Source organism: Scyliorhinus canicula, chromosome 19 (genome assembly GCF_902713615.1).
Source record: "Scyliorhinus canicula chromosome 19, sScyCan1.1, whole genome shotgun sequence".
Taxonomy (NCBI): Eukaryota; Metazoa; Chordata; class Chondrichthyes; order Carcharhiniformes; family Scyliorhinidae; genus Scyliorhinus; species Scyliorhinus canicula.
Genome location: NC_052164.1, coordinates 9166246 through 9192049, shown reverse-complemented (window position 1 = coordinate 9192049; position 25804 = coordinate 9166246). Strand labels below are relative to the sequence as shown.

Genomic DNA, 25804 nt, shown 5'->3' with positions numbered 1-25804 from the left:
CTCAGCTGGCACCCAAGAGTTGGCATGGAGGCGGTGAGGATGGGGAAAATCAAATGAAAATCGCTTATTGTCACGAGTAGCCTTCAATGAAGTTACTGTGAAAAGCCCCTAGTCGCCACATTCCGGTGCCTGCTCAGGGAGGCTGTTACGGGAATCGAACCGTGCTGCTGGCCTGCCTTGGTCTGCTTTCAAAGCCAGCCATTTAGCCCAGTGTGCTAAAATGGGCTTCTCATTATTTATATTCCTTCCTGCTGAAATCTGGAGGTTGTGGGTTGAAGTTTAATTCCAGAGACTTGATCATGTAACCTAGACTTCAATGCAATGGTGAGGGGATGTTGTGCTATCAGACATGGCATTTCATATAATACATTGAAACATCGGAGAAGGGCAAGGGGTTCTTCAATGTGCTGCACAGTCAATGAGATGTTGTGGCCAACTGCTATTTGTGGGAGATTGCTGTGCACAAATTGGCTGCTGCACTTCCTTTATTACAGCAGTGACTGTACTTCACAAAGGATTCATGGCTGGAGAGCACTTAGGGAGATCTGGAGGTTGTCAAAAAGTACTATAGGATTGTAAGCCTCTGGGGCGGAATGGTGGGGAAATGGTTAGCACAGTTGCCTCACGGCACCCAGGACCCTGGTTCGATCCCTGCCCCAGGTCACTGTCCATGTGTTGTTTGCACATTCTCCCTATGTCTGTGTGGGTCTCACCCCCACAACCCAAAAAGATGTGCAGGGTAGGTGAACTGGCCACACTAAAAAATAAAAATTGGGTACTCTTAAATTTACAGGGGGAGAAAGGATTTTAAGCCTCTTTGTCAGGAAGTGCATTTCCATAAAACTTAATGGACAAAAGATTTGGAAGTCGAATATGCACCAATAGAATGAAAATCAACCAATTTGGTGATGATCCTGGGGCACAGCATAATAAAACAAATCATATTTTAGAGAGACAAAGAGCATGAAAGAAATCCCAAGAATATAAAGGTGCGATACCAGCATGGCCCAAGGCACAACCTGCCTGGAATTGCTCCTGTTCTTGTCAGTTACAGTCACAAAATGCTATCGCTGAAGCCCACAGATCTTTTGATTATTCAATAACTGAAGCACATTAACCTTCAAACCAAATCAAACCAAGTTTCTGGGCACAGAGTCAAAACCATTGTTTTATAAACTGCTGCAGTCTGATATCCACCAGCACCTACATGTTCACAACACGTTCCTACCTGTTGTACAATAATATATCAGCCATGAATCTGTGGTGGTGCTGTGTCAAGTCAGTCGTATTGTCGAGCCCCACTCCAAATCTGGAGCACAAAACCTGGGCAAGTACAGTACCGAGGGGGGCACTTCACCACCAGAGGCGTCATCTTTCAGGGGAAACATCAAATCAAAGTCCTACCAGCTCCAACAGGTGGTTGTAAAAGATTCTGTAGCACTACTTTGAACAGTAGGGGCAGTCGTCTTGAGGCCCTGGCCAATATTTATCCTTAAACCAACATTAAAACTGGTCATATTCACACTGCTGTTTGTGATCTTTCTGTACACAAATTGGGCCCCATGATTGAATGGCGGAGAAGACTCGATGGGCCGAATGGACTACGTCTGCTCCTATTATGGTTTCCCCACCATATAACTGTGGCAAAACTTCAAAAAGGCAATTAATTATGTGTGAAGTGCTTCAGAATGCCCAGAGGACATTGAAAGATGCTATATAAATGCAAATTATTTTGTGCATGCCAAACCCCATTTATTACTCCTGAAGTGCTATCTCACACCAAGATACAATTACAGAGACATAGACCATTCTCTCACCGCCTCATCCAAGATATTATCCATAACAAACCAGTGTTGATGGTGAGCTATTAAGATTATTTTTTATTGGCAGCATGGTGGCGCAGTGGTTAGCATTGCTGCCTCACGGCGCCAAGGTCCCAGATTCAATCCTGGTTCTGGGTCATTGTCTGTGTGGAGTTTGCACATTCTCCCCGTGTTTGTTTGGGTTCCACCCCCACAACCCAAAGATGTGCAGGATAGGCGAATTGGCCACACTAAATTGCACCTTAATTGGAAAAACATTATTGGGTACTCTAAATTTATATTAAAAAAAGGTGGTGGTGAGTTGCCTTCTTGAACTGCTGCAGGTCTTGGGGTGTAGGTACACCCACTATGCTGTTGGAGTTCCAGGATCTTCCCCCAGTGACAGCAAAGGAACGGCGATATATTTCCAAGTCAGGGTAGTGAGTGACTTGGAGGGAACTTCCAGGTGGTGGGGCTCCCACATATCAGCTGCTCTTGTCCTTCTAGATGGTAGTGGTCATGGGTTTGGCAAGTGCTGCCTAAGGAACGGTGGCAAGTTGCTGCAGTGCATCGTGTAGATGGTACACACGGCTGCCACTGTTCGTCGGTGGTGGAGGCTTTGAATGCATCACAAACAAAACCAAGTCTCAATGTTATCCAAATTCACAAAGAACCACAGAATACCTACAGTGCTGAAGGAGGCCATTCAGCCCATCGAGTCTGCACCGACCCTTTGAAAGAGCAAACCCCCCCCCCCCCACCTAACCTGCACATCTCTGGATAAAGGGTCAATTTTAAGGGGCATGTATTCTTTCCAGCATTTGAGACTGAATAACAATCAGAAGAATGATGCTGAGCTGATTATCTCCTTGACTCCCCTATCAAAGGTCACCAAGACTAATTTCATTACCATGTTGCAATTGAGTTCTGCCAACTCAACATGGACGGGGGAGCAGCATGCTACATTCACTATCACATTCACTATCACAAAAATCAAAGACAAAATTGGACGTGCCTTTAAATGACTGATAATCTTCTAATCCACCCCGATTTAACTGCGCTACAGTTGCTGCTTTGAATCATAAAATCCTGACAGTACGGAAGGAGTCTTTCGGCCCATCAAATCTGCACCGACCCTCCCCCCAACCTAACCTGCACATCCCTGGACACTGAGGGGCAGTTTTAAGCATGGCCAATCCACCTAACCTGTGCACCTTTGGACTGTGGGAGGAAACCGGAGCATCCAGAGGAAACCCACGCAGACACGGGGAAAATGTGGCAAACTCCACACAGTCGCCCGAAGCTGGAATAAAACCCATGTCCCTGGCGCTGTGAGGCAGCAGTGCTAACTACTGTGCCGTCCTATGTGGAGAATTGTACATATGTGGAGTATTGTACATCGGTTGCACAATACATCTTGGAAACAAGTAGCTTCCACATCTGCATTCAACGTGCCATTGTCACGAACTCAAGCAAACTAATGCCCCAGATGTTGTAGTGATAATGACTGAAAAACAGTAAGCTTCCACTGTAATTACTCCCCAAAATTGAAAGCAACTTGAAGAACCCGACACATGCATAACAAAGTGGGAGTCCAAAAGTTGTTGTTTCTGATTCAATACTCCAATCTCCTCCAGATTGCAGTCAATGAATATCTTTCAACTGATGTGAATTTTGACTCCTCCACTGTTCGTCTCACTATAAAAACTCTGGAAAATGTTACACCTTGTTGAATGCAGTGTATAATGGCATATTAATTTCATAATTACTGCTAAACACACTCACTGGCCCCCGGAAAACATTTTTTTGTGAAATATCAAATGTATCTATTATCCAAAAAAGTTATATTTTAAAAATACATTTTTAAAGTTTACTTATTTAAATATTTTAGCTCCTGTATAAATCCATTCAACTTATTTCCTATATGCGTCAGCTGTGACTCAGCAGTCGCCTGAGTCACTAGGTTCAAGTCTCAATCCAGGACATGTTTGACACTCCATTACATTCCATTGCATTGGCAGAGGTGCTAACTTTTTGAAAGATATTAAACTGAGGCCCCATCTAACCCCTTGGATGGACATAAAAGATCCCCTGGGGCCATTAAATGATAGTGGAGGGCTACCCCCCTCCACCCCCCCCATTTTATCCATCAATCAACATCACAGAAACATATTATCTGATCGCTGTTACTTTGCTGTCCAGGGGGTGGCACAGTGGTTGGCACTGCTGCATCACGGCGCCGAGGACCGAGGTTCGATCCCAGCCCCAGGTCACCGTCCATGTGGAATTTGCAAATTCTCCCCATATCTGCAGGGGTCTCACCCCCACAACCCAAAAGGATGTGCAGGGTAGGTGAATTGTCCACGCTAAATTGCCCCTTAATTTGGGGAATAACATCAATTGGGTACTCCAAATTTATTTTAACCAACTATTACTTTGCTGTTTGTGGGAGCTCCCCGTGTGAAGATTGGCACTGCATTTCCTACATTGCAACAGTGCCTACAAAAATAGTCAAATGTTGGCTGCAAAGCACCTTTTGAGATGTATGGTGGTCAGAAATTGTGCTATATAAATGCAAGCCTTTTTACCTGAAAATTTAAAAGTGAAAGATACTTTAACTTCCAGGTTTCCTGCCTCTGAGAATATGTCAATGTGATTAGCTGCTTAGCTTGATTGCTACATTATTGCTGTTACATGCTTGGGAGATTCCCTCAACTTTAAACTGATGTTGGGAAGTCCATGCCACAGAGAGTGCTAGCTATTATGGAACAATTTTCCTCAAGGTCATCAGTGGGCACTGATTACTGCAACAATTAACGCAATGAAACCAGTTAGTCCAAGGTTGGATTGACGTGATTAGGCATTGCCATCAATACTACAACAGCCAGTTTGAGATTCCGGCTTGGGTCACTGTCCGTGCGGAGTCTGCACATCCTCCCCGTGTGTGCGTGGGTTTCCTCCGGGTGCTCCGGTTTCCTCCCACAGTCCAAAGATGTGCAGGTTAGATGGATTGGCCATGCTAAATTGCCCTTAGTGTCCAAAATTGCCCTTAGTGTTGGGTGGGGTTATTGGGATAGGGGGAGGTGTTGACCTTGGGTAGGGTGCTCTTTCCAAGAGCCAGTGCAGACTCGATGGGCCGAATGGCCTCCTTCTGCACTGTAAATTCTATGAAAACCCAAAGATGTGCAGGTTAGGTGGATAGGCCACGCTAAATTGCCCCTTAATTGGAAGGAATGAATTGGGCACTCTAAATTTATGAATTAATTAATTAAAGAACAAAGCTTAGATCCCAAAGTTGTGTAAAGTTATTGTAGTGAAAGACATTGCACAATGAGAAAATACAGGGTGCCAGGTTTACTTATAATGTTTAGTTCAGTGTGGACAGCTGCAGTTCTGGTACAATAGGTCACATGATTTTTTAACATATAAAATAAAGGGAGGGGCAGCATGGCAGCACAGTGGTTAGCACAGCTGCCTCGCGGCACCGAGGTCGCAAGTTCGATCCCGGCTCTGGGTCACTGGCCGCCTGGAGTTTGCACATTCTTCCCTTGTTTGCGTGGGTTTTGCCCCCACTATTTAGCCAGCTATTTAGCCCAGTGAGCTAAACCAGCCCCTGGTTTGAGGACTGAGAAACTTCAGGGCGGGCTTAGTGCTGGCAGCATTTTATTTCAGATTTCCACTAGGGCAGCACAGTGGCGCAGTGGTTAGCATTGCTGCCTCATTGCACCCAAGTTCCAGGATCGATCCCGGCTCTGGGTCACTATCAGTGTGGAGTTTGCACATTCTCCCCGTGTCTGCGTGGGTTTCGCCCCCTCAACCCGCAAGATGTGCTGGCTAGGTGGATTGGCTACGCTAAATCGCCCCTTAATTTTAAAAACATTCTGATTTCCAGCATCAGCAGGATTTTACTTTTGCAATCGTCTCCATGGTTGGCCAGTCCAGTGACACTGTGTGGACGTATATGCATGTGAATGTCCAGTATCCCCACAAACAGAATTCAGACACCAGCAACGTTGCCGGGGGGGGGGGGGGGGACGGTAGCGAGAAAAAGTTATTTCCTAAAAAAAACATCAATCGTGTTTACAACAGACTTTATTTCGTCTAGGAGCCGAGCCCAGCCCAGGAACACAATTTAGTTTCTCAATCAACGCTGCTTCTCCTTTCTCCCCTCTTTCATTACTTTCAGTTGATTCACAAAAAATTATACGATCCAAGAATCGTGTCCATTCGAACCTCAATCCAGCCCAGTTAAAAACCTTTTCGAGAGGGGAGGGCGAGGGGAACAGTTGAAAACCCCACTTAGTTTTCTTCTTAATCACCATTTTTTTTGCTTAGTCGCCCCTTTTTACTTGACAGATCGCCTTTTGGGAATTGCTAAATAATTTCACTATTTCTTTGACGGGGTGGACTGGAAGAGAGAGAACCTACTGGTTAGTAATACGGTTATCATGTTTTTACAGTGTTCCTCAAAGCTGCCCATGTTTTGTAATGCAACAGCTCCAGATCCAGTTGTAAAGTGGAACAAATCGATCCACGCCCTTCAAAACAGCCTTATCTCCAACTAAAACACTCAATATTCCAAACTCTTCCCACTGGCCTGGATCGATTTTGTTTCTTGACGTTTAAATCCAATGTAAGCACTAAATGATTTATTCCCCCCCAAAACATAACTGATAAGTTATGATTTTGAAACGTTTAAGAGAGAAGAAAAACGAGGAAGAGGAGGCAGGGGCAGATCTTAATTTTAAAATCAGCAATCCGGACAGCGAACATAAAATAAGTTTTGTTTACAAAAAAAATACAAAGAACACTCATTCTCTTTTTTTAAAAAAATAATAAATGTTTTCCAAGACCTCCCCCTACATCTGGATAAATCTTTCTCTGGGTTTATGCGGAGAGAAAAAGAAATGTACATTCGATGGTTGGTTGGTTGGGGGGGGGGGGGGGATATACTTCCGCCTCCTTGGCGCCTTCAACGGTGAATGTTACAAAATGTAGCAAATGCGAGAAGAAGCGGAAATTGAGGCAAGGGTTCGCAACAGTGTAACTGACGAGTTGCAATCGGCAACAGTGTAACTGACGAGTTACAGTGTAACTGATCAAGGAGAGCCCCGAGTGCGCAAACATCGTGTCGGTTCCAGCTCACCTTGTCCAGGCAGTTGACTTTTTCGGTCGGGTAGACAATCTTTTTACATCTGGCACAAGATGGATTCATTTTGGGAAGCTGATTTTATTTATTTATTTGCCTTTGTCGCTCGACCTCTCAACTGCAGGCAACTCGCTCTCTGCAATCTCCTCGGACTATGTTCCACCCTTCTTTCTGCTTCTGTTGGAAGCTCTTCCCTCTGAATCTGACCAGGGAAGAAACAGGAGGGGCCCCTGAGAACGCGCTCGGAGGAAATTACACATCCAACAAGGGGTTGGATGTAAGCGCGCACGTTGATGTAGACGTGCACGTTCAGGAAGCCAGAAGGGGCAATTTGAAACCAGGCTTCTATTCAGCCGGGGAATGTGTGTAATCATTAATCCAACTGACGGTTTTATTATTCATCGAAAACAATCGAGTGTGAGGTTGTGAAGGTTTTGTGTATCGTGTCTGTTGGAGGATTACAGTGAATCGATTGCATTTTTATTTATTTAACGATATAAAAGATTGCTGCCATTTTTGCAAGTACAGGTGTGCACACAATGACACACGCTAGACTGTGCGGAATCATTTTAAAGGAACATTGGCGAGCAATGTGGGAGAAATGAATAAAGGCGTATTCAGGACAGAGGTTTCTTTTTTCGGCACATTATTCGGGTTGGACAAGTTCAGGCGCTACCAGGGAATTTACACAGATCTCGAACGCTTCAAGAATTGCCCTGGAGTTTCCGGGAATTGTAGATTAATCTCCAGGGCAAACCCGTAGAGACAAAATGCAGAGGGACATTAACAATTCAATTTCTTTGAATGCTTTTCTTTATTAATTCTAAGAATATTAGAGATTGGAGGGGAGGTGTTTTTCTGACTGAACTAAAGGCAGGATGTCCAGTGACGAACCCCGAAATATGCCAGTTACAAATTTAGCGATGAGCCAACATAACAAATTCTGTGTAAACTAAAACAAGTCCCACTGAGTCTGCAGCTGAGAAACAAAACAACTGTTAATATTCGACACGAGTCACCCTCCTCCCACTCTAATTGCCTCCAAGGGCGTGGGTTCAAGTCACACGCCAAAGCCTTGGAGCAGGCTGTAACTCTGCAGCTCTGAGCTGGTGCTGCAGTGTCAAGCGTGCGGGCTTCTGGATGAGGGATTAAACCCAGGCGCCATTTGCCCTCGGGTTGATGTTACAGATTTACTCAAGTAAAATGCTGCAGATGCTGGAAATCTGAAATAAAAACAGAAACTGCTGGATAAACTCCGCATCTGTGGAGAGCGAAACCGAGTTAGTGTTTCCAATCTGTGACCCTGCTACTGTTCTGTCATTAACTCTGTTTCTCAGATTTTGTTTATTAAACAGTTCGTGAGTATGCAAGGGATAAAAACCCAAACACCTACATCACATGAACCATTGATCACCAACAGTGAGCACCGTGGGGTAGCACAGTTGCTTCACAGCTCCAGGGTCCCAGGTTCGATTCCCGGCTGGGTCACTGTCTGTGCGGGGTCTGCACGTTCGCCCTGTGTCTGCGTGAGTTTCCTCCGGGTGCTCCGTTCTGCAAGTCCACGCCCCCACTCTGGGACAAGCACTCCAATGGAAGTGGCTCCCGCTGTCCAGCTTGAAAAGCAGCTGTCAGTGTGGAGCTCGGCAACTGTTGCGACACAGCACTAGGGTGCCAGGTTCGATTCCCCGCTGGGTCACTGTCTGTGCGGAGTCTGCACGTTCTCCCCGTGTGTCTGTGGGTTTCCTCCGGGTGCTCCGGTTTCCTCCCACAGTCCAAAGATGTGCAGGTTAGGTGGATTGGACATTCTGAATTCTCATTCTGTGTACCCGAACAGGCGCCGGAATGTGGCGACTAGGGGATTTTCACAGTGACTTAATTGCAGTATGAACGTACCTGTGACACTAATAAAGATTATTATTATGGCTCAGCAACCACATGCTGTCTACGGTGCCTTACTGCGTCTCACTTTGACCCTCGAGGCCAGCACCCTGATGGAATAAGAATAATGGTGTCCCCTTGTCTGGAGAGCAGTCGCTGGGGTGCAGGGCCATCAGCACGGAAAGGGCACAGCAAAACACACACATACTTTCCCCTGAGTCCTGCAGAGTCTCACCGTCTTCCACGCATCAGCATGCTGAGAGAATAACAGCTTCCTCCTTCCTGCTGACAGGGCAGTTGTTGGGCGGGAGGATTGGGCCAGACGGGGCAGGCAGGGCGCTCAGCCCGGCTGGGGGTTGGGGGGTGGATGCAGCAAATACCCCAGCAAAGTGCTCCACTCCCACCCTGCATGTGACAGTTATCCTCTGCTACTCCCCCAGGCAGTTGGCTTCTTGTCATAACCTGGGGTTCAGCAGGTCAAGGAACGCTAATGAAACCTTAAGCAGGTCATGGGTCACTTACATTCCCCCATTGAGAGGCGGGGCACCTCCTCTCCACCCTGTATAAAACTAAAAGGCCATGATCTGTGAGCTGGTTTCTGTAGTAAAGTAACTGCTCTGTACTCTTGTTCTGGTGCATTAAACCTTTTTCCTTTTGATTCAATCTGTTCAGCTCGGTGTGGACTCCTTTCTGGACCTTATACTGTATACTTCTACTCCCAGTTCTTCCCTTCCTCCTCTCTCCTCTCTCTCTCCTTCCTTCTTCCAAGCAAAGAAGAAGCAACCAATCAAGCAAAGCAAAGAAGAGACAGCAGAAAAAATATATAAGGCCTTCAGGCAGTCTTGTAGCAAGAAAAAAAGATGGGAGCACAGAGAAACCACAATCTCATCTGTTTCTCTCTCCACAGACGCTGCCAGACCTGCTGAGTTCATCCAGCATTTTCTATTTTTGTTTCATTTTTTAAAAAATGTTATTTAGTCATGGTCTCATTGCTTCTGTGAGCTGTGCACAGACGAGGTGCCAGGTTTCCCACATTATAAACAGTTGTTGGGCAGCACGGTAGCACAAGTGGCTAGCACTGTGGCTTCACAGCGCCAGGGTCCCAGATTCGATTCCCCGCTGGGTCACTGTCTGTGCGGAGTCTGCACGTTCTCCCCGTGTGTGCGTGGGTTTCCCCCGGGTGCTCCGGTTTCCTCCCACAGTCCAAAGATGTGCGGGTTAGGTGGATTGGCCATGCTAAATTGCCCGTAGTGTCCAAAAAAAAAGTAAGGTTAAGGGGGGGGGGTTTGTTGGGTTACGGGTATAGGGTAGATACGTGGGTTTGAGTAGGGTGATCATGGCTCAGCACAACATCGAGGGCCGAAGGGCCTGTTCTGTGCTGTACTGTTCTATGTTCTATGTGCAGGTTAGGTGGATTGGCCATGCTAAATTGCCCTTAGTGACCAAAAAGGTTAGGAGGGGTTATTGGGATAGGGTGGAAGTGAGGGCTTAAATGGGTCGGTGCAGACTCGATGGGCCGAATGGCCTCCTTCTGCACTGTATGTTCTATCCCGGGATTGTGAAAGGTATCACATAAATGCAGGCACAGCCTTATCTGAAAGATGATGATGTCTCTGATAATGCAGCATTTCCTCAGCACTCACCAGAGTATCGGCCTGGATTGTGCTCAAAGCTCTGGTTTTAGGGACTTGTACCAATAACGTTTTGACTGAGGTGATCGTGCCACCCATTGTACCCCAAAGTGCAAACTTACCAAGTCAAAGTAGAATCCCTACTGTGCCCTACGGCCCATCGAGTTGGAACCGACCCACTGAAAGAGCACCCTACCTAGGGCCACACGCCCACCCGATCCCTATAACCGAGTAATCCAACCAGACCTTTCTGACACTATGGGGCGATTTAGCATGACCAATCCACCTAACCAGCATATCTTTGGACGGTGGGAGGAAACCGGAGCACCCGGAGGAACCCACGCAGACACGCGGGGAAAGTGCAAACTCTACACAGTCACCCAAGGTCGGTGTAAGACAGTAGTGCTAACCACTGTGCCCTGACATGACAGCAAGTGGAGTTTTAGCCAACCATTTAAAATAGACAGGTTAGAGCCTGTCACAAACACCACATGATTCTTTGTAGAAAAAATACATGAATCTTTCAGCTGCGAATTTTGCTACGGTAATTCAACTGAAATTCAATTTTTCCTATTTCCATTAATTTACAGTAACACAGGTCACTGGGACTTCACATTCTGATTGAGGATAATGAGGCAACCGTACAAAAAACTAATATTAGAAACTTCAGGCTTGTCATTTAAAAATAAATTAATGAAATGATGTTCAAATATAGGTAGCAATGCCAAATACTGGAAACACTTAGCAGATTAGGCAACACCTGGAGAGAGAAACAAAGTTAATGTTTCGGGTTGATGGTCCTTTCTCAGAACTGGGACATGATAGAAAGCAGTACCTGCAACTTCAGAGGGAGATAGGTTAGAGTGAATGAGGGTAGCAAACAAACTGTTATCAATGAAAAGATTTAGGATATATGAGCTGGACGAGGCCATTCAGCTCCTCGAGCCTGCTCTGCCATTCAACTAGATAGAATCAAAGAATTTCTACAGTGCAGAAGGAAGCCATTCGACCCATCGAGTCTGCACTGACCCTCTGAAAGAGCACCCTAGCTAGACACACGCCCCCACACTATCCCCGTAACCCAGTAACCCCACCTCAACTTTTGGACACTAAAGGGCAATTTAGCATAGCCAATCCACCTAACCTGCACATCTTTGGACTGTGGGAGGAAACCAGGGGAAACCCACGCAGACACAGGGAGAACGTGCCATCTCTGCCTCTACTCCTGTACTCAAATCCTCTTGAAATAAAGAAGTATTGCTGCAGGTATACAGAGCCTCGTTGAGACTACACCTTGTGTATTGTGTACAGTTTTGGACTCCTTACCTGAGGAAATATATATTTTTGTCATAGAGGGAGTGTAACAAAGGTTCATGGGACTAGTCCCTGAGGCGGTTCATGGCAGGACTATCCGATGATGAGAGATTGAGGAGTCTGGGCGTGCATTTTCTTGAGTTTAGAAGAACACAAGGTGATCCCGTTGAAGCATGCAAAGGTTTTACTGGGCTTGACAGGATAGATGCAGGAAGGAGGTTTCCCCTGGTTGGGGGTGGGGAAGGGGGCTGTTGAAGGCTATTGAATGGGAGGGGGGCACAGTCTCAGAATAAGAGGTAGGCCATTTAGGATATAGATGAGGGGCAATTTCTTTACTCGGAAGGTGGTGAATATTTGGAATTCTCTACCCCAGAGGGCTGTGGAGGCTCAGTACTTGTGTATATTCAAGACAAAGCTCGATAGAGTCCGAGATATTAAGGGATATGTGGAAAAATGGTGTTAACTTAGAAGATCAGCCATGGGGTGGCACAGTGGTTAGCACTGCTTCCTCACAGCGCCAGGGATCCGGGTTCAATTCCAGCCTTGGTGACTGTCGGTGTAGAGTTTGTACGTTCACCCCGTGTCTGCGTGTTTCCTCCGGGTGGAGAATGAAGGAGTCAGAGAGAACAGAGGAGGCCATTCAGCCCATTGTGTCTGTGACACTCTGAAAGAGTTCTCAAATTCATCCCACTTTTTTGCTTTTTCACCATAGCCTTGAATTTGTTTTTCCTTCAAGTTATCAATTCTCCTTTGACAGTATTGCATCTGCCACCACCAGTTCAGGCAGTGAATTATAAGATTTTTCCTCATCTTCCCTCTGGATCTAATACCAATTCTATTAATTATCTGATTATTGACTCAGTTGCCAACATTGCCAATGGAAACTTGTTTCCTCATATTTAATCTCTCAAAACCCTTCATAGTTTTCATTAAATCTCCCCTTAACCTATTCCGCTCGAAGGAGGAAATGGTGTACACACTCCTTGTTTATTTATACACCAGATTTTATTTTAGTAAAAACACCTTCCGTTTAAATAGCACTTTTAACACGGACAAAACAATCTAAGCAGAAAAAGAACAAAGTGGAGGCAGACAAAGACATGATATTAGGATGGAGACCAATACATTTTTGTCAAAGAGTTTTAAAGAGAGCCTTCAAAGGGGGATTGGGGGAGTGCAATTGCTTTATAACAAATGATCTGGAGCGAGAGTCTCTGTTCCTGAGACTAAGTGTTGACGCCGGGGCAGGATTTGTGGAGTTCCACGACAGCAAAGCCTGGACCGAACCTGGACCAATTCAGCGCCCGTTGAGGGACTAGCATCGGCGCCACGTGGAACACGATCGATTCCAATGGAAAACAGTGCCGGATTCACTTGATCCGTGATTGACACTGGGGAGGCTGACAGGCTGCAGCTGCATGTTAGCACTCTACTCCCCAGACACAGTATGCCAGCCAATAAGATGGCACTGGTTGCGTTGTAACGCGCCCATCTTGCTGATGCGTTGGTTGGGTCCAGAGGGCAGCTAGGGGGCTGGCCTGGAGGGAACACCCATACAACCTGTGGCCCTGAGTTCTCAGTGGGCAGTCAGCGGCGTGCACAGCTGCATGGTTGCCTTGCCGGCTGCGACAATGGTGCTCCACGCCCATCCACCCCGACCCCACAGCCCACCTCCTGGTCACCCTCGATACTCCCCCCCGGCCCTGGCAGATGCCCAACTGGCCAGCAGCACCACCGTCAGCAAACTATGGCCATGTTGGACACTTTTCGTACCCCCTCTCTCCCTCAGCAGCCATGGATTGGATTGGATTTGTTTATTGTCACGTGTACCGAGGTACAGTGAAAAGTATTTTTCTGCAAGCTGCTCAACAGATCATTAAGTACATGGGAAGAAGGGACAGCACAGTGGTTAGCATTGCTGCCTACGGCGCTGAGGGCCAGGGTTCGAATCCTGGCCTTGGGTCACTGTCTGTGTGGAGTTTGAATGTTCTCCCTGTGTCTGCGTGGGTCTCATCCCCACAACCCAAAGATGTGCAGGGTAGGTGGATTGGCCACGCTAAATTGCCCCTTAATTGGAAAAAAAAGTGGGCACTCTAAATTTTAAAAAGGTACATGGGAAGAAAAGGGAATAAAAGAAAATACATAATAGGGCAACACAAGGTACACAATGTAACTACAGAAGTACCGGCATGGCGCCTGTTTCACAATTTTTAAATGCATAAGGGAACCTAGCCAAGGGGAATTCGCCCCAGTGGAGGTGCAGCATCGTGGAGGCCCCGGAGAATACCGGGTCAAGCCTGTTAACGATATGCCACTGGCATTTACTGTACGTATGTTCTGGAATGCATTGATGCCACTGTCGAGGCGACGGAGAATTGCAATTTAGCGTGAAACCGACGCCCACTATGATTTTGGCATCAAAACCGATTCTCCGCCCAATCACGTTTCCCGATTCCGACTTCGGCCGATGGAGAATACCGTCCTTGGTGTCTTTTTTTAGAAATTTAGAGTGCCCAATTATTTTTTTTTAATTAAGGGGCAATTTAGCGTGGCCAATCCACCTACCCTGCACATCTTTGGGTTGTGGGGGCGAAACCCACACAGACACAGGGAGAATGTGCAAACTCCACATGGAAAGTGACCCAGAGCCAGGATTGAACCTGGGACCTCGGCGCCGCAAGGCAGCAGTGCTAACCACTGTGCTATCCCTTCGCTCCTGGTGTTTAAAGGAAATAAATGAAACACACAATTCAGCTGAAACACCTCAATTGTTTTTCTCCCAGAGTGCTCAGCAGTTCTTCTTTGGCAGTCCTTTGAGATTGAGAATGATTTGCTTCCACCCTGTTTACCTGGGTTCTGAGATGGCTGATAATTCCAATGTGCAATCTCCAAATTCTGTCACTTGTGGGGCTGGTAGTGCTTGGTTAGGTAGCTGGGTTGTTTGGATGCTCCCTCCCATGCCTAGATTTTTCCTGTGTGGCGCTAACAATTGCACACAAAGACTCGAGACATGTACAATCGAGGCTTTATTGCTGTGCGATGCTATTCCTCCGTCGGCAGCTGTAGAATAGGATCTCAGTGACTCACACGCATATTTATACACAAGCTCCCTGTGGGCGGAGCTAGCCGGCAGGGGCTTACCGGAGGAACCTGTATTACAGGTACAGGCACACATCCCCCTACTGCAAGTACACATATCTACAGTGGTTATATCACCACAGCCTGTTCCTCACAAAGTTTCTCGATGTGCTCGGTGGCGGCCCGGATTAACCTTCTCTATTTCTGTTGGTCAGAAAACGGGGACTCCAGTGAGTCAGCAGGGGTGGTTGACCTCTCGGCAGGGATGTTTTGATGACACTCCCAAAATGTTTCCGCTATCCTCCTAGGAGTCTCCTGCCATGATTGAGTTCCGGGTAGAGCAGTTGCTTCAAGAGTCTGGTGCCAGGCATCCCAGCGCAGCGGAGATGGTTTTGAGTGATTTGTGTCTCAATGCTGGCTGGGCAAGTTGGAGAGGAGGTTGCTGTTGGACCGCCACTTGATTTGGAGGAGCTTGCAAAAGCATCACTGGTTCCTTGGACAATGTGCCAACCGGCACCTCGAAGCTCGCAACAGTGCCCTGGAGATTAATCTTCCATTTGTGGAGGAAAATGCTGGAATTCCGTCTGGAAAGGGAGGGCTAAGCCAACGTGGCGGGGGTGGGAAGGGTTGTACAAGTGGCTAGACTCAGGAATGGTGTGATTGGCAGATAGTGATGGCACTGGGAAAACCCGAACTTCCCCGATTCCCAGCTGCCAATTGTAGCATTCAAATTTCAGCGCTGGCCGAGGTGATCTGGAACTGAACCAGGGGGTTTCCTGTTCTGCTGGAGTTGGGCTTGTTGATTACAGGAATTCTGGATGCAATAAATTAGCGTAAAAATCCGACATCCGTTTGGATTACTAAACACAGTGTGAGTGTGATGTAGGAACCTGTAATTCTGATTTTAATCGACACTTTATTCCTAAAACATACTCAGCAGGTTGTGAACAGAACATGCTGAGATGTAGCTGTTGCAATTGTTTAGTTGCTCGCTCTCCCATGCTCTGCACCAGTGTGTTCGGCGTTGCAATGACCGATTGACACATGGAGCTCTTGGGTTCCCTCTGCTGGTCTGATTATTATTTTATTGACATGACTTCAGTGCTTTACAGCCAATTAAACGCCAACATAATGTAGAAAAGCCAGCAGCCAACTTAAGCACAGCAAGCTCCCATAAAGAACAACGTGGTTGTGATAACCCGCACAAGGACGGCAGGGTCATCGATTTCCCTGTGGGGCTCCCGGAGTACAAGTTTCCATGGTAACAGGTGGAGGTCTGCCCAGCGGGGACACCTTTTTTTAAATTTTAGAGTACCCAATTCATTTTTCCAGTTAAGGGGCAATTTAGCGTGGCCAATCCACCTACTCTGCACATCTTTGGGTTGTGGGGGCGAAACCCACGCAAACACGGGGAGAATGTGCAAACTCCACACAGACAGTGACCCAGGGCCGGGATTCGAACCCGGGTCCTCAGCGCCGTAGGCAGCAATGCTAACCACTGTGCCACCGTGCTGCCCTCCCACGCAAACATGGGGAGAATGTGCAAACTTTACACGGACAGTGACCCAGAGCCGGGATCGAACCTGGGTCCTCGGCGCCGTGAGACTGCAGTGCTAACCGCTGTGCCACCCTGCTGCCACGGCTGGAAGAATTCTTCGAGAGCCTGTAATGGAATTCCTGGCCAGGCTCAGGAAGCCAGCGGAACACTGTGAATGTGGGTCATCCCTGCCAGGGATGTTACAGGATCGACAGCTTTGCGGGATAAACAATATCACCAACATAGAGAAAATTGCTTGCAGAACCTGCTTTGGGCCTGAATAGAACCATTGAACTGGCGCTGTCCCTAGAAAATGCCGAGAAAGGGTCCCAGGAATTTTCAGGTTCAAAGGACTGCAGTGTTCTCAACATTGGATGACCCCCCCTTAGAGGAAAACCAGGCCCTCCGTAGAAACCACCTTCATGCCCCACACAATGCCTTTTCACCACTCAGCCACAGCACGCAAGGGTATGAGTCAACGGTTGGGAAACTCCAGAAATGTTAGGGAAACTTCTCCAGAGGACTTCAGGGAACAATCGTAAGAGTAATTTCCCTGCGGCCAAATGATACACCCAAGGCAAGGCTTCCCGAATCGTCAATATGTGTATGGCTCGGACCAGAAGCCAAAACTACCTATGGCTCAAGTCTTGCAATCCATCAGCCTAAGCAGGATCAACTGATACAGCTAAACTGCATCACCACCCCCAAAGTTGCTTCAATCAAAATTAAATTCTAGGTCAATGGCCACCCCTTGGAAATGGAGGTGGACACAGGAGTTGCTGTCTCCATGATAGAGAACAGACCTTCAGCCGCCTCCAAGTAGGCATCATGCCCTGGGCTCATGAGACACCAGAGCCAGGCTTGCCACCTACAGTGGGGAGAACCTCTACGAATCAGAGGAGACACTGTGACCTGGTCACACATGGGCAACAGACATCCTCTAATAGTCGTACAAGGACCAGCACTTAGTCTTCTTGACTGCAAAAAATCTGATTGGACTGGTAGCAAATTTTCAAAATGTGAACCAGTGACATATACAAATTAATCAGGAAATATGCCAAGGTATTTCGGAAAGGCCTTAACAAAATCAAAGGAGCAAGGGCAAAAATCTACATATATCCTGTCATAATATACACCAGTATATCATGGTGCAGACACACACTGATGGACACACACAGGGACCAATCAACATGCACAAACACCGCAGCCAATCACCAGTTAGAATACACACACTATAAAGGCAGAGGGTACCACGGTTCCCGCTCATTCTGGGTGCTGCCTCCGAGTGTAACAGGAACTCATCCAGCCCTGCACAGACTTACAACACGTGCTGAGAGAATCAACTGGTGCGGACAAGGCTTAGGTCTCTAGTTTAAGTTAGCATCATTTAGACGCACAGTCATCGTGTGTTAGTTAGTTAGAAGTAGTTAATAAAATTGAGTTGAACCTTCATCAGTGTTGGAAGTGTCTGTTCATCTCTCAAGTCTACACTAGCCGACACTTCATATCCGTCAGCCCTAGCTAAGTACTTCAGAGCAGGACCAGTCTCCTATGACTTGCCCACCAAGGTAGAGCAGCTGGTGAATCTTGGCCTTATATGCACGGTACAATTTGCAGAATGCCCTGCGCCACTAGTTCCGATACTAAAGCCCGTTAAATCAGTATGCCTTGGCGGAGACTATAAATTAATTGTTAACAAAACCTCCCACTTGAAAGATACCCCATATTGCATATCGAAGTCCTGTATGCAAAACTGACTGGAGGCCACATGTTTACCAAGCTGGACATGAGCCATAGAACATAGAACATGCAGTGCAGAAGGAGGCCATTCGGCCCATCGAGTCTGCACCGACCCACTTAAGCCCTCACTTCCACCCTATCCCCGTAACCCAATAACCCCTCCTAACCTTTTTTTGGACACTAAGGGCAATTTAGCCTGGCCAATCCACCCAGGCTGCATGTCTTTGGACTGTGGGAGGAAACTTTAGTACCCGGAGGAAACCCACGCAGACACGGGGAGAACATGCAGACTCCGCACAGACAGTGACCCAGCTGGGAAGCGAACCTGGGACTCTGGCACTGTGAAGCCACAGTGCTATCCACTTTTGCTACCGGGCTGCCCATGCATGTGTACCTCGAGGAAACATGTCACTGTCAACACTCATAAGCAGTTATATAAATACAGCCGCCTGCCTTAGGGAGTCTCATTGCAGCACCATTTTCCAGCGCGTAATGGAAAATATTCTTGAAGGGCTGGAAGGGCTGCTGAGGGTGACAGTTTACCTGGATGTTGTATTAATCACAGGAGCCACCAAAACTGGAGGCCATCCTATAGCGATTCTCCGACGTGGGCATCTGCCGCAAGCGACAAAGGTGTATGTTTCAGGCGGATGAGGTAACATACCTCAGATACCACGTTAATAAATACAGCCTTCACCCTGTAGAGGACCAATTAAAGGCCAAATTTTTTCTTTTGCAATTTAGAGTACCCAATTCTTTTTTTTACAATTAAGGGGCAGTTTAGCAATCCAATCCACCTACCCTGCACATCTTTGGGTTCAGGGGGTGAGACCCACGTAAACACAGGGAGAATGTGCTAACTCCGCACGGACAGTGACCCGGGGCCGGGATCAAAACCCGGTTGGCGCTGTGAGGCAGCAGAGCAGACCACTGCTCCACCAGGCCACCCAAAGTAAAGGGCGTAAAAGGGGCACAGATCCAGTGAAACACGGCGGAGTTGAAGTTGTTCCTAGGCCTCATCAATTAATCTGGGAAGTTTATCCCAACCTAACCCTAACTTACTGGCAGCCCTACACACCTTATTCCTTCCTCCCTTCCATTTTCTGGTTTATTTCTGTTTCTGGGATATTCTTTATATCCTCAATAGGGAAGACTGATGCAAAATACCTATTCAATTAATCTGCCATCTCCTTATTTTCTAATTTCAATTCCCTGGGTTCACTTTCTATTGGAACAATGCTCACTGTGTTAACTCGTTTCTTTTAACATATTTATAGTAACTCTTACTATCTGCTTTTATATTTTGGGCTAGATTTCTCTCATACTCTAATTTTCCCCTCCTTACTCTTTTAGTCACCTTTTGCTGTAGCTTATATTCCGTCCAATCTTCTGACCTTCCATCTGTCTTTGCACAATGATATGCTTTTTCTTCAAGTTTCGTACTATCTTTAACCAATCTCATTAACCACAACTGGTGTATCTGTCCCTTGAACTTTATGTCACTCATTAGAATGTTTCTATTCTTTGTATCCTGAAATATTACCCCAAATGTCTGCTGCTGCATCCCTATTGCCTGTCCCTTAAGCTAATTTGCCAATTCACTTTAGCCAGCTTGTCTTTGACACCCTCATAGTTGCCCTATTTAAGTTTAAACACATGCACTTGATGTGCCATCAATTGTACGCGAGACGAGTGCTTTACAAAAGTCAGGCTTTAATAGACTAGAACACAGCTCTGCGATCGTCTACAATTGAATGGATGATCGCCAGGCGTCTAACCATTTATACCTCGTTAATGGAGGCGTGGTTAACTCAGCCTCTCGGCCAATCGGTCGAGAGGCACATGACCGACCAGGGCCAATGGTAAGCCGGTGTTCTGCCCCAATGGCAGACAGGTATGCAGATCATATCACCACAGTACTCACACCCTTTTCTCACTCACTCAAACTGAGAATCTTTTCCTCACTTCCTGTTCTTCCTAAATGTCCTGTACCCTTCATTATTGTGCTTGTGCTGCCTCTTTGAAAGAATAGTTGGGCATCTTCCTACATCCCTGTTTTATGTCTGTAACCCTATAGGTTCTTTCGCCTCAAGTGCCTGCCCAACTCCCTTTAAAAATTATTTAGGGAAGCAGTTCCACCACCTTTTCAGATAGAGTCTTCCAGATTCCCAAACTTCTCTGAGTGAAAATAATTTCCCTAATCCGCCCTCTAGATCTTTTGCCAATTATTTCAAAGCTTTAACCTCTGGTTATTGACCTATTCACCAGCGGAAGCAGCCTTTCTCTATATCTCTCCTATCATCCTGAAATGCTCCATTAGGCCATTTCTTATCCTTCCCTGTTCCAAGAACTATCGCCCTAACTTTTCCAACCTCTCCTCAGAATGAATTTCCTCAATCCCGGTAACATCCTGGTAAACCTCTTCTGTACCTTTCTAAGGCGGGACGGCACGGTAGCACTGTTGCTTCACAGCTCCAGGGTCTCAGGTTTGATTCCCGGCTTGAGTCACCGACTGTGCGGAGTCTCCACGTTCTCCCCGTGTCTACATGGGTTTCCTCTGGGTGTTCCGATTTCCCCCCACAAGTCCCGAAAGACATGCTGTTAGGTAATTCGGACATTCTGAATTCTCCCTCAGTGTACCCAAACAGGCACCGGAATGTGGTGACTAGGGGATTTTCACAGTAACTTCATTGCAGTGTTAATGTAAGCCTACTTGTGACAATAAAGATTAAAATTATTATATTTACCTTTCCAGAATTGTCCGCAATACCTCAGCGAAGGCTGAACCAGAGATTCATGAAGTTCCAGAATAAAAGCAAATTACTCCGGATGCTGGAATCAGAAACCAAAAGAGAGACTGCTGGAAAATCTCAGCAGGTCTGGCAGCATCTGCAGGGAGAGAAAAGAGCTAACGTTTCAAGTCCCGGAATAATCTCTTTGCTTTTGTGTTCTATTCCCCTATTTATAAGCCCAAGTAACTCATATGTATTTTTACCCACCATATCAAGTTGCCGATTATAGATTTGTGTAGATGGATCCCAAGGTCTCTCTGTTGATTTGCACTTTTCAAAATTGTGCCATTTACAGTCTACGGCCTTTCGATGTTTATCCTCACAAAGTTCATCACTTCACATTTCTTTTCATTTAACTTCCTCTGACCTGCTTCTGCCCATTTCACCATCCTGTCTGCATCATTCTGTATTCTATTTTAATCTGTAGGGTTTTATTTTTTTCTTGTTCTCGGGGTGCAGTCGTCCAGTGGGTGTGGTTACTGGATTAGAAACATGGAGGTCACAATTTAAATCCCATCGCAGTACGCTGTGAAATTGAATTCAATTAATTTTGGTTCAGAAAATAAATCAGAGCCATGGATTGTTGTAAAAATCCTACCGGTGAAGTTTGCACATTCTCCCCGTGTCTGTGTGGGTTTCACCCCCACAACCCAAAGATGTGCAGGATAGGCGGTTTGGCCATGCTAAATTGCCTCTTAATTGAAAAAAAAATAATTGAGTACTCTAAATTTATTTTTTAAAATTCCAATCGATTCTCTAACATCTTTCAAAGAACAAAGAACAAAGAAAATTACAGCACAGGAACAGGCCCTTCGGCCCTCCCAGCCTGCGCCAATCCAGATCCTTTATCTAAACCTGTCTCCTATTTTCCAAGGTCTACTTCCCTCTGTTCCCGCCCATTCATATACCTGTCTAGATGCTTCTTAAATGATGCTATCATGCCCGCCTCTACCACCTCCGCTGGTAAAGCGTTCCAGGCACCCACCACCCTCTGCGTAAAAAACTTTCCACGCACATCTCCCTTAAACTTTCCCCCTCTCACCTTGAAATCGTGACCCCTTGTAACTGACACCCCACTCTTGGGAAAAGCTTGTTGCTGTCCACCCTGTCCATACCTCTCATAATTTTGTAGACCTCAATCAGGTCCCCCCTCAACCTCCGTCTTTCCAACGAAAAACAATCCTAATCTACTCAACCTTTCTTCATAGCTAGCACCCTCCATACCAGGCAACATCCTGGTGAACCTCCTCTGCACCCTCTCCAAGGCATCCACATCCTTCTGGTAATGTGGCGACCAGAACTGCACGCAGTATTCCAAATGTGGCCGAACCAAAGTCCTATACAACTGTAACATGATCTGCCAATTCTTGTACTCAATACCCCGTCCGATGAAGGCAAGCATGCTGTATGCCTTCTTGACCACTCTATCAACCTGCGTTGCCACCTTCAGGGTACAATGACCTGAACTCCCAGATCTCTCTGCACATCAATTTTCCCCAAGACCCTTCCATTGACCATATAGTCCGCTCTTGAATTTGATCTTCCAAAATGCATCACCTCGCATTTGCCTGGATTGAACTCCATCCGCCATTTCTCTGCCCAACTCTCCAATCTATCTATATTTTCTTGTATTCTCTGACAGTCCTCCTCATTATCTGCAACTCCACCAATCTTAGTATCATCTGCAAACTTGCTAATCAGACCACCTATACCTTCCTCCAGGTCATTTATGTAGATCACAAACAACAGTGGTCCGAGCACGGATCCCTGTGGAACAACACTAGTCACCCTTCTCCATTTTGAGACACTCCCTTCCACCACTACTCTCTGTCTCCTGTTGCCCAGCCAGTTCTTTATCCATCTAGCTAGTACACCCTGAACCCCATACGACTTTACTTTTTCCATCAACCTGCCATGGGAAACCTTATCAAACGCCTCACTAAAGTCCATGCATATGACATCTACAGCCCTTCCCTCATCAATTAACTTTGTCACTTCTTCAAAGAATTCTATTAGGTTTGTAAGACATGACCATCCCTGCACAAAACCATGCTGCCTATCACTGATAAGTCTATTTTATTCCAGATGTGAATAGATCCTATCCCTCAGTATCTTCTCCAACAGTTTGCCTACCACTGACGTCAAGCTCACAGGTCTATAATTCCCTGGATTATCCCTGCTACCCTTCTTTTTTTTTTTAAATTTAGATTACCCAATTATTTTTTCCAATTAAGGGGCAATTTAGCGTGGCCAATCCACCTACTCTGCACATTTTTGGGTTGTGGGGGTGAAACCCACGCAGACACGGGGAGACCTGCTACCCTTCTTAAACAAAGGGACAACATTAGCAATTCTCCAGTCCTCCGGGACCTCACCCGTGCTCAAGGATGCTGCAAGATATCTGTTAAGGCCCCAGCTATTTCGACCCTCGCTTCCCTCAGTAACCTGGGATAGATCCCATCCGGTCCTGGGGACATGTCTACCTTAATGTCTTTTAGAATACCCAAAACTTCACCCTTCCGTATGACAACTTAACCGAGAGTATTTAAACATCCATCCCTAGCCTCAACATCCATCTTGTCCCTCTCCTTTGTGAATACCGATGCAAAGTACTCGTTAAGAATCTCACCCATTTCCTCTGAGTCCACGCATAAATTCCCTCTTTGGTCTTTGGGCCAATCCTTTCTCTAGTTACCCTCTTGCTCCTTACATACAAATAAAATGCTTTGGGATTTTCCTTAACCCTGTTAGCCAAAGATATTTCATGACCCCTTTTAGCCCTCTTTATTGCGCGTTTGAGATTCGTCCTACTTTCCCGATATTCCTCCAAAGCTTCATCAGTTTTGAGTTGCCTCGATCCTATGTATGCTTCCTTTTTCATCTTAGCTAGTCTCACAATTTCACCCGTCATCCATGGTTCCCTAATCTTGCCATTTCTATCTTTCATTTTCACAGGAACATGTCTGTCCTGCACTCTAATCAACCTTTCCTTAAAAGACTTCCACATTTCAAATGTGGATTTACCCTTAAACAGCTGCTCCCAATCCACATTCCCGAGCTCCTGCCGAATTTTGTTATACTCTGCGTTTCCCCAATTTAGTACTCTTCCTTTCGGACCCCTCTTGTCCTTGTCCATGAGTATTCTAAAACTTACGGAATTGTGATCGCTATTCCCAAAGTAATCACCGACTGAAACCACCTGGCCGGGATCATTCCCCAATACCAGGTCCAGTATGGCCCCTTCCCGAGTTGGACTATTTACATACTGCTCTAAAAAACTCTCCTGGATGCTCCTTACAAACTCTGCTCCATCTACGCCTCCAACACTACACGAATCCCATTCAATGTTGGGGAAGTTAAAATCTCCCATCACAACCACCCTATTGCTCCTACATTTTTCTATAATCTGTCTGCATATTTGTACCTCTACTTCATGCTCGCTTTTGGGAGGCCTGTAGTAAAGTCCCAACAATGTTACTGCACCCTTCCTATTTCTCAGCTCCACCCATATTGCCTCAGTGCTCGAATCTTCCATCATGCCCTCCTTAATCACAGCTGTGATATCATCTCTGACAAGTAATGCAACTCCTCCACCCCTTCTACCGCCCTCTCTATCCCTCCTGAAGCATCTATACCCTGGGATAGTCAGTTGCCAGTCCTGCCCTTCCCTCAACCAAGTCTCAGTAATACCAATAGCATCATATTCCCAGGTACTGATCCAAGCCCTAAGTTCATCTGCCTTACCTGCTACACTTCTCGCATTAAAACAAATGCACCTCAGACCACCTTTGCGTTCATCATCTCTTCCCTGTCTACTCTTCTCCTTAGTCACATTGAGTTTATTGTCTCGTACCTTACTGGCTTTAGTTGCTGCTTCTTTACTGACCTCTAACTTCCTAATCTGGTTCCCATCCCCCTGCCACATTAGTTTAAAACCTCCCCAACAGTGTTAACAAACGCACCCCCTAGGACATTGGTTCCAGTCCTGCCCAGGCGTAGACCATCCGCTTTGTAATGGTCCCACCGCCCCCAGAACCGGTTCCAATGTCCCAAAAATCTGAACCCCTCCCTCCTGCACCATCTCTCAAGCCACGTATTCATTCTGACTATTCTTGAATTTCTACTCTGACTGTCCCGTGGCACTGGTAGCAATCCTGAGATTACTACCTTTGAGGTCCTACTTTTTAACTTATCTCCTAACTCCCTAAATTCTGATTGTAGGACCTCATCCCTTTGTTTACCTATATCGTTGGTGCCTATATGCACCACGACAACTGGCTGTTCACCCTCCCCCTTCAGTATGTCCTGCAGCCGATCGGAGACATCCCTGACCCGAGCACCCGGGAGGCAACATACCATTCGGGAGTCTCGTTTTTGACCACAGAAACACCTGTCTACTCCCCTTACAATTGAATCCCCTATGACTATAGCCCTGCCAGTCTTTTTCCCGCACTTCTGTGCAGCAGAGCTAGCCATGGTGTCATGAGCCTGGCTACTACTGCCTTCCCCGGTGAGTCATCTCCCCCAACAGTATCCAATACGGTATACCTGTTTTGGAGGGAGATGACCGCAGGGGACACCTGCACTGCCTTCCTGCTCTTTCTCTGCCTTTTGGTCACCCATTCCCTGTCTCCCTCACCAATCCTAATCTGCGGTGTGACCAACTCACTGAACGTGCTATCCACGACCTCCTCAGCATCGCGGATGCTCCAAAGTGAGTTCATCCGCAGCTCCAGAACCGTCATGCGGTCTAACAGGAGCTGCAGCTGGACACACTTCCCGCACATGAAGGAGTCAGGGGCATCGGCCGCGTCCCTGAACTTCCACATTGAGCACGAGGAGCATAACACGGGTCTGGGATCTCCTGCCATTTTTGCCCTTTA

The 25804-nt window shown here is 46.6% G+C and overlaps 1 protein-coding gene across 1 annotated transcript in view; it reads right to left on the bottom strand.

The window, feature by feature from the left end:
• lasp1 (LIM and SH3 protein 1) overlaps nt 1–7210 on the bottom strand; it is a 192803-nt gene extending 185593 nt beyond the window's left edge. Inside the window, exon 1 of the mRNA XM_038778688.1 lies at nt 6949–7210. Coding sequence (XP_038634616.1) covers nt 6949–7017 — 69 coding nt within the window. The 5' untranslated portion in view covers nt 7018–7210. The remainder of the gene's footprint in view (nt 1–6948) is intronic.
• Between the last annotated feature and the right edge of the window lie 18594 nt (nt 7211–25804).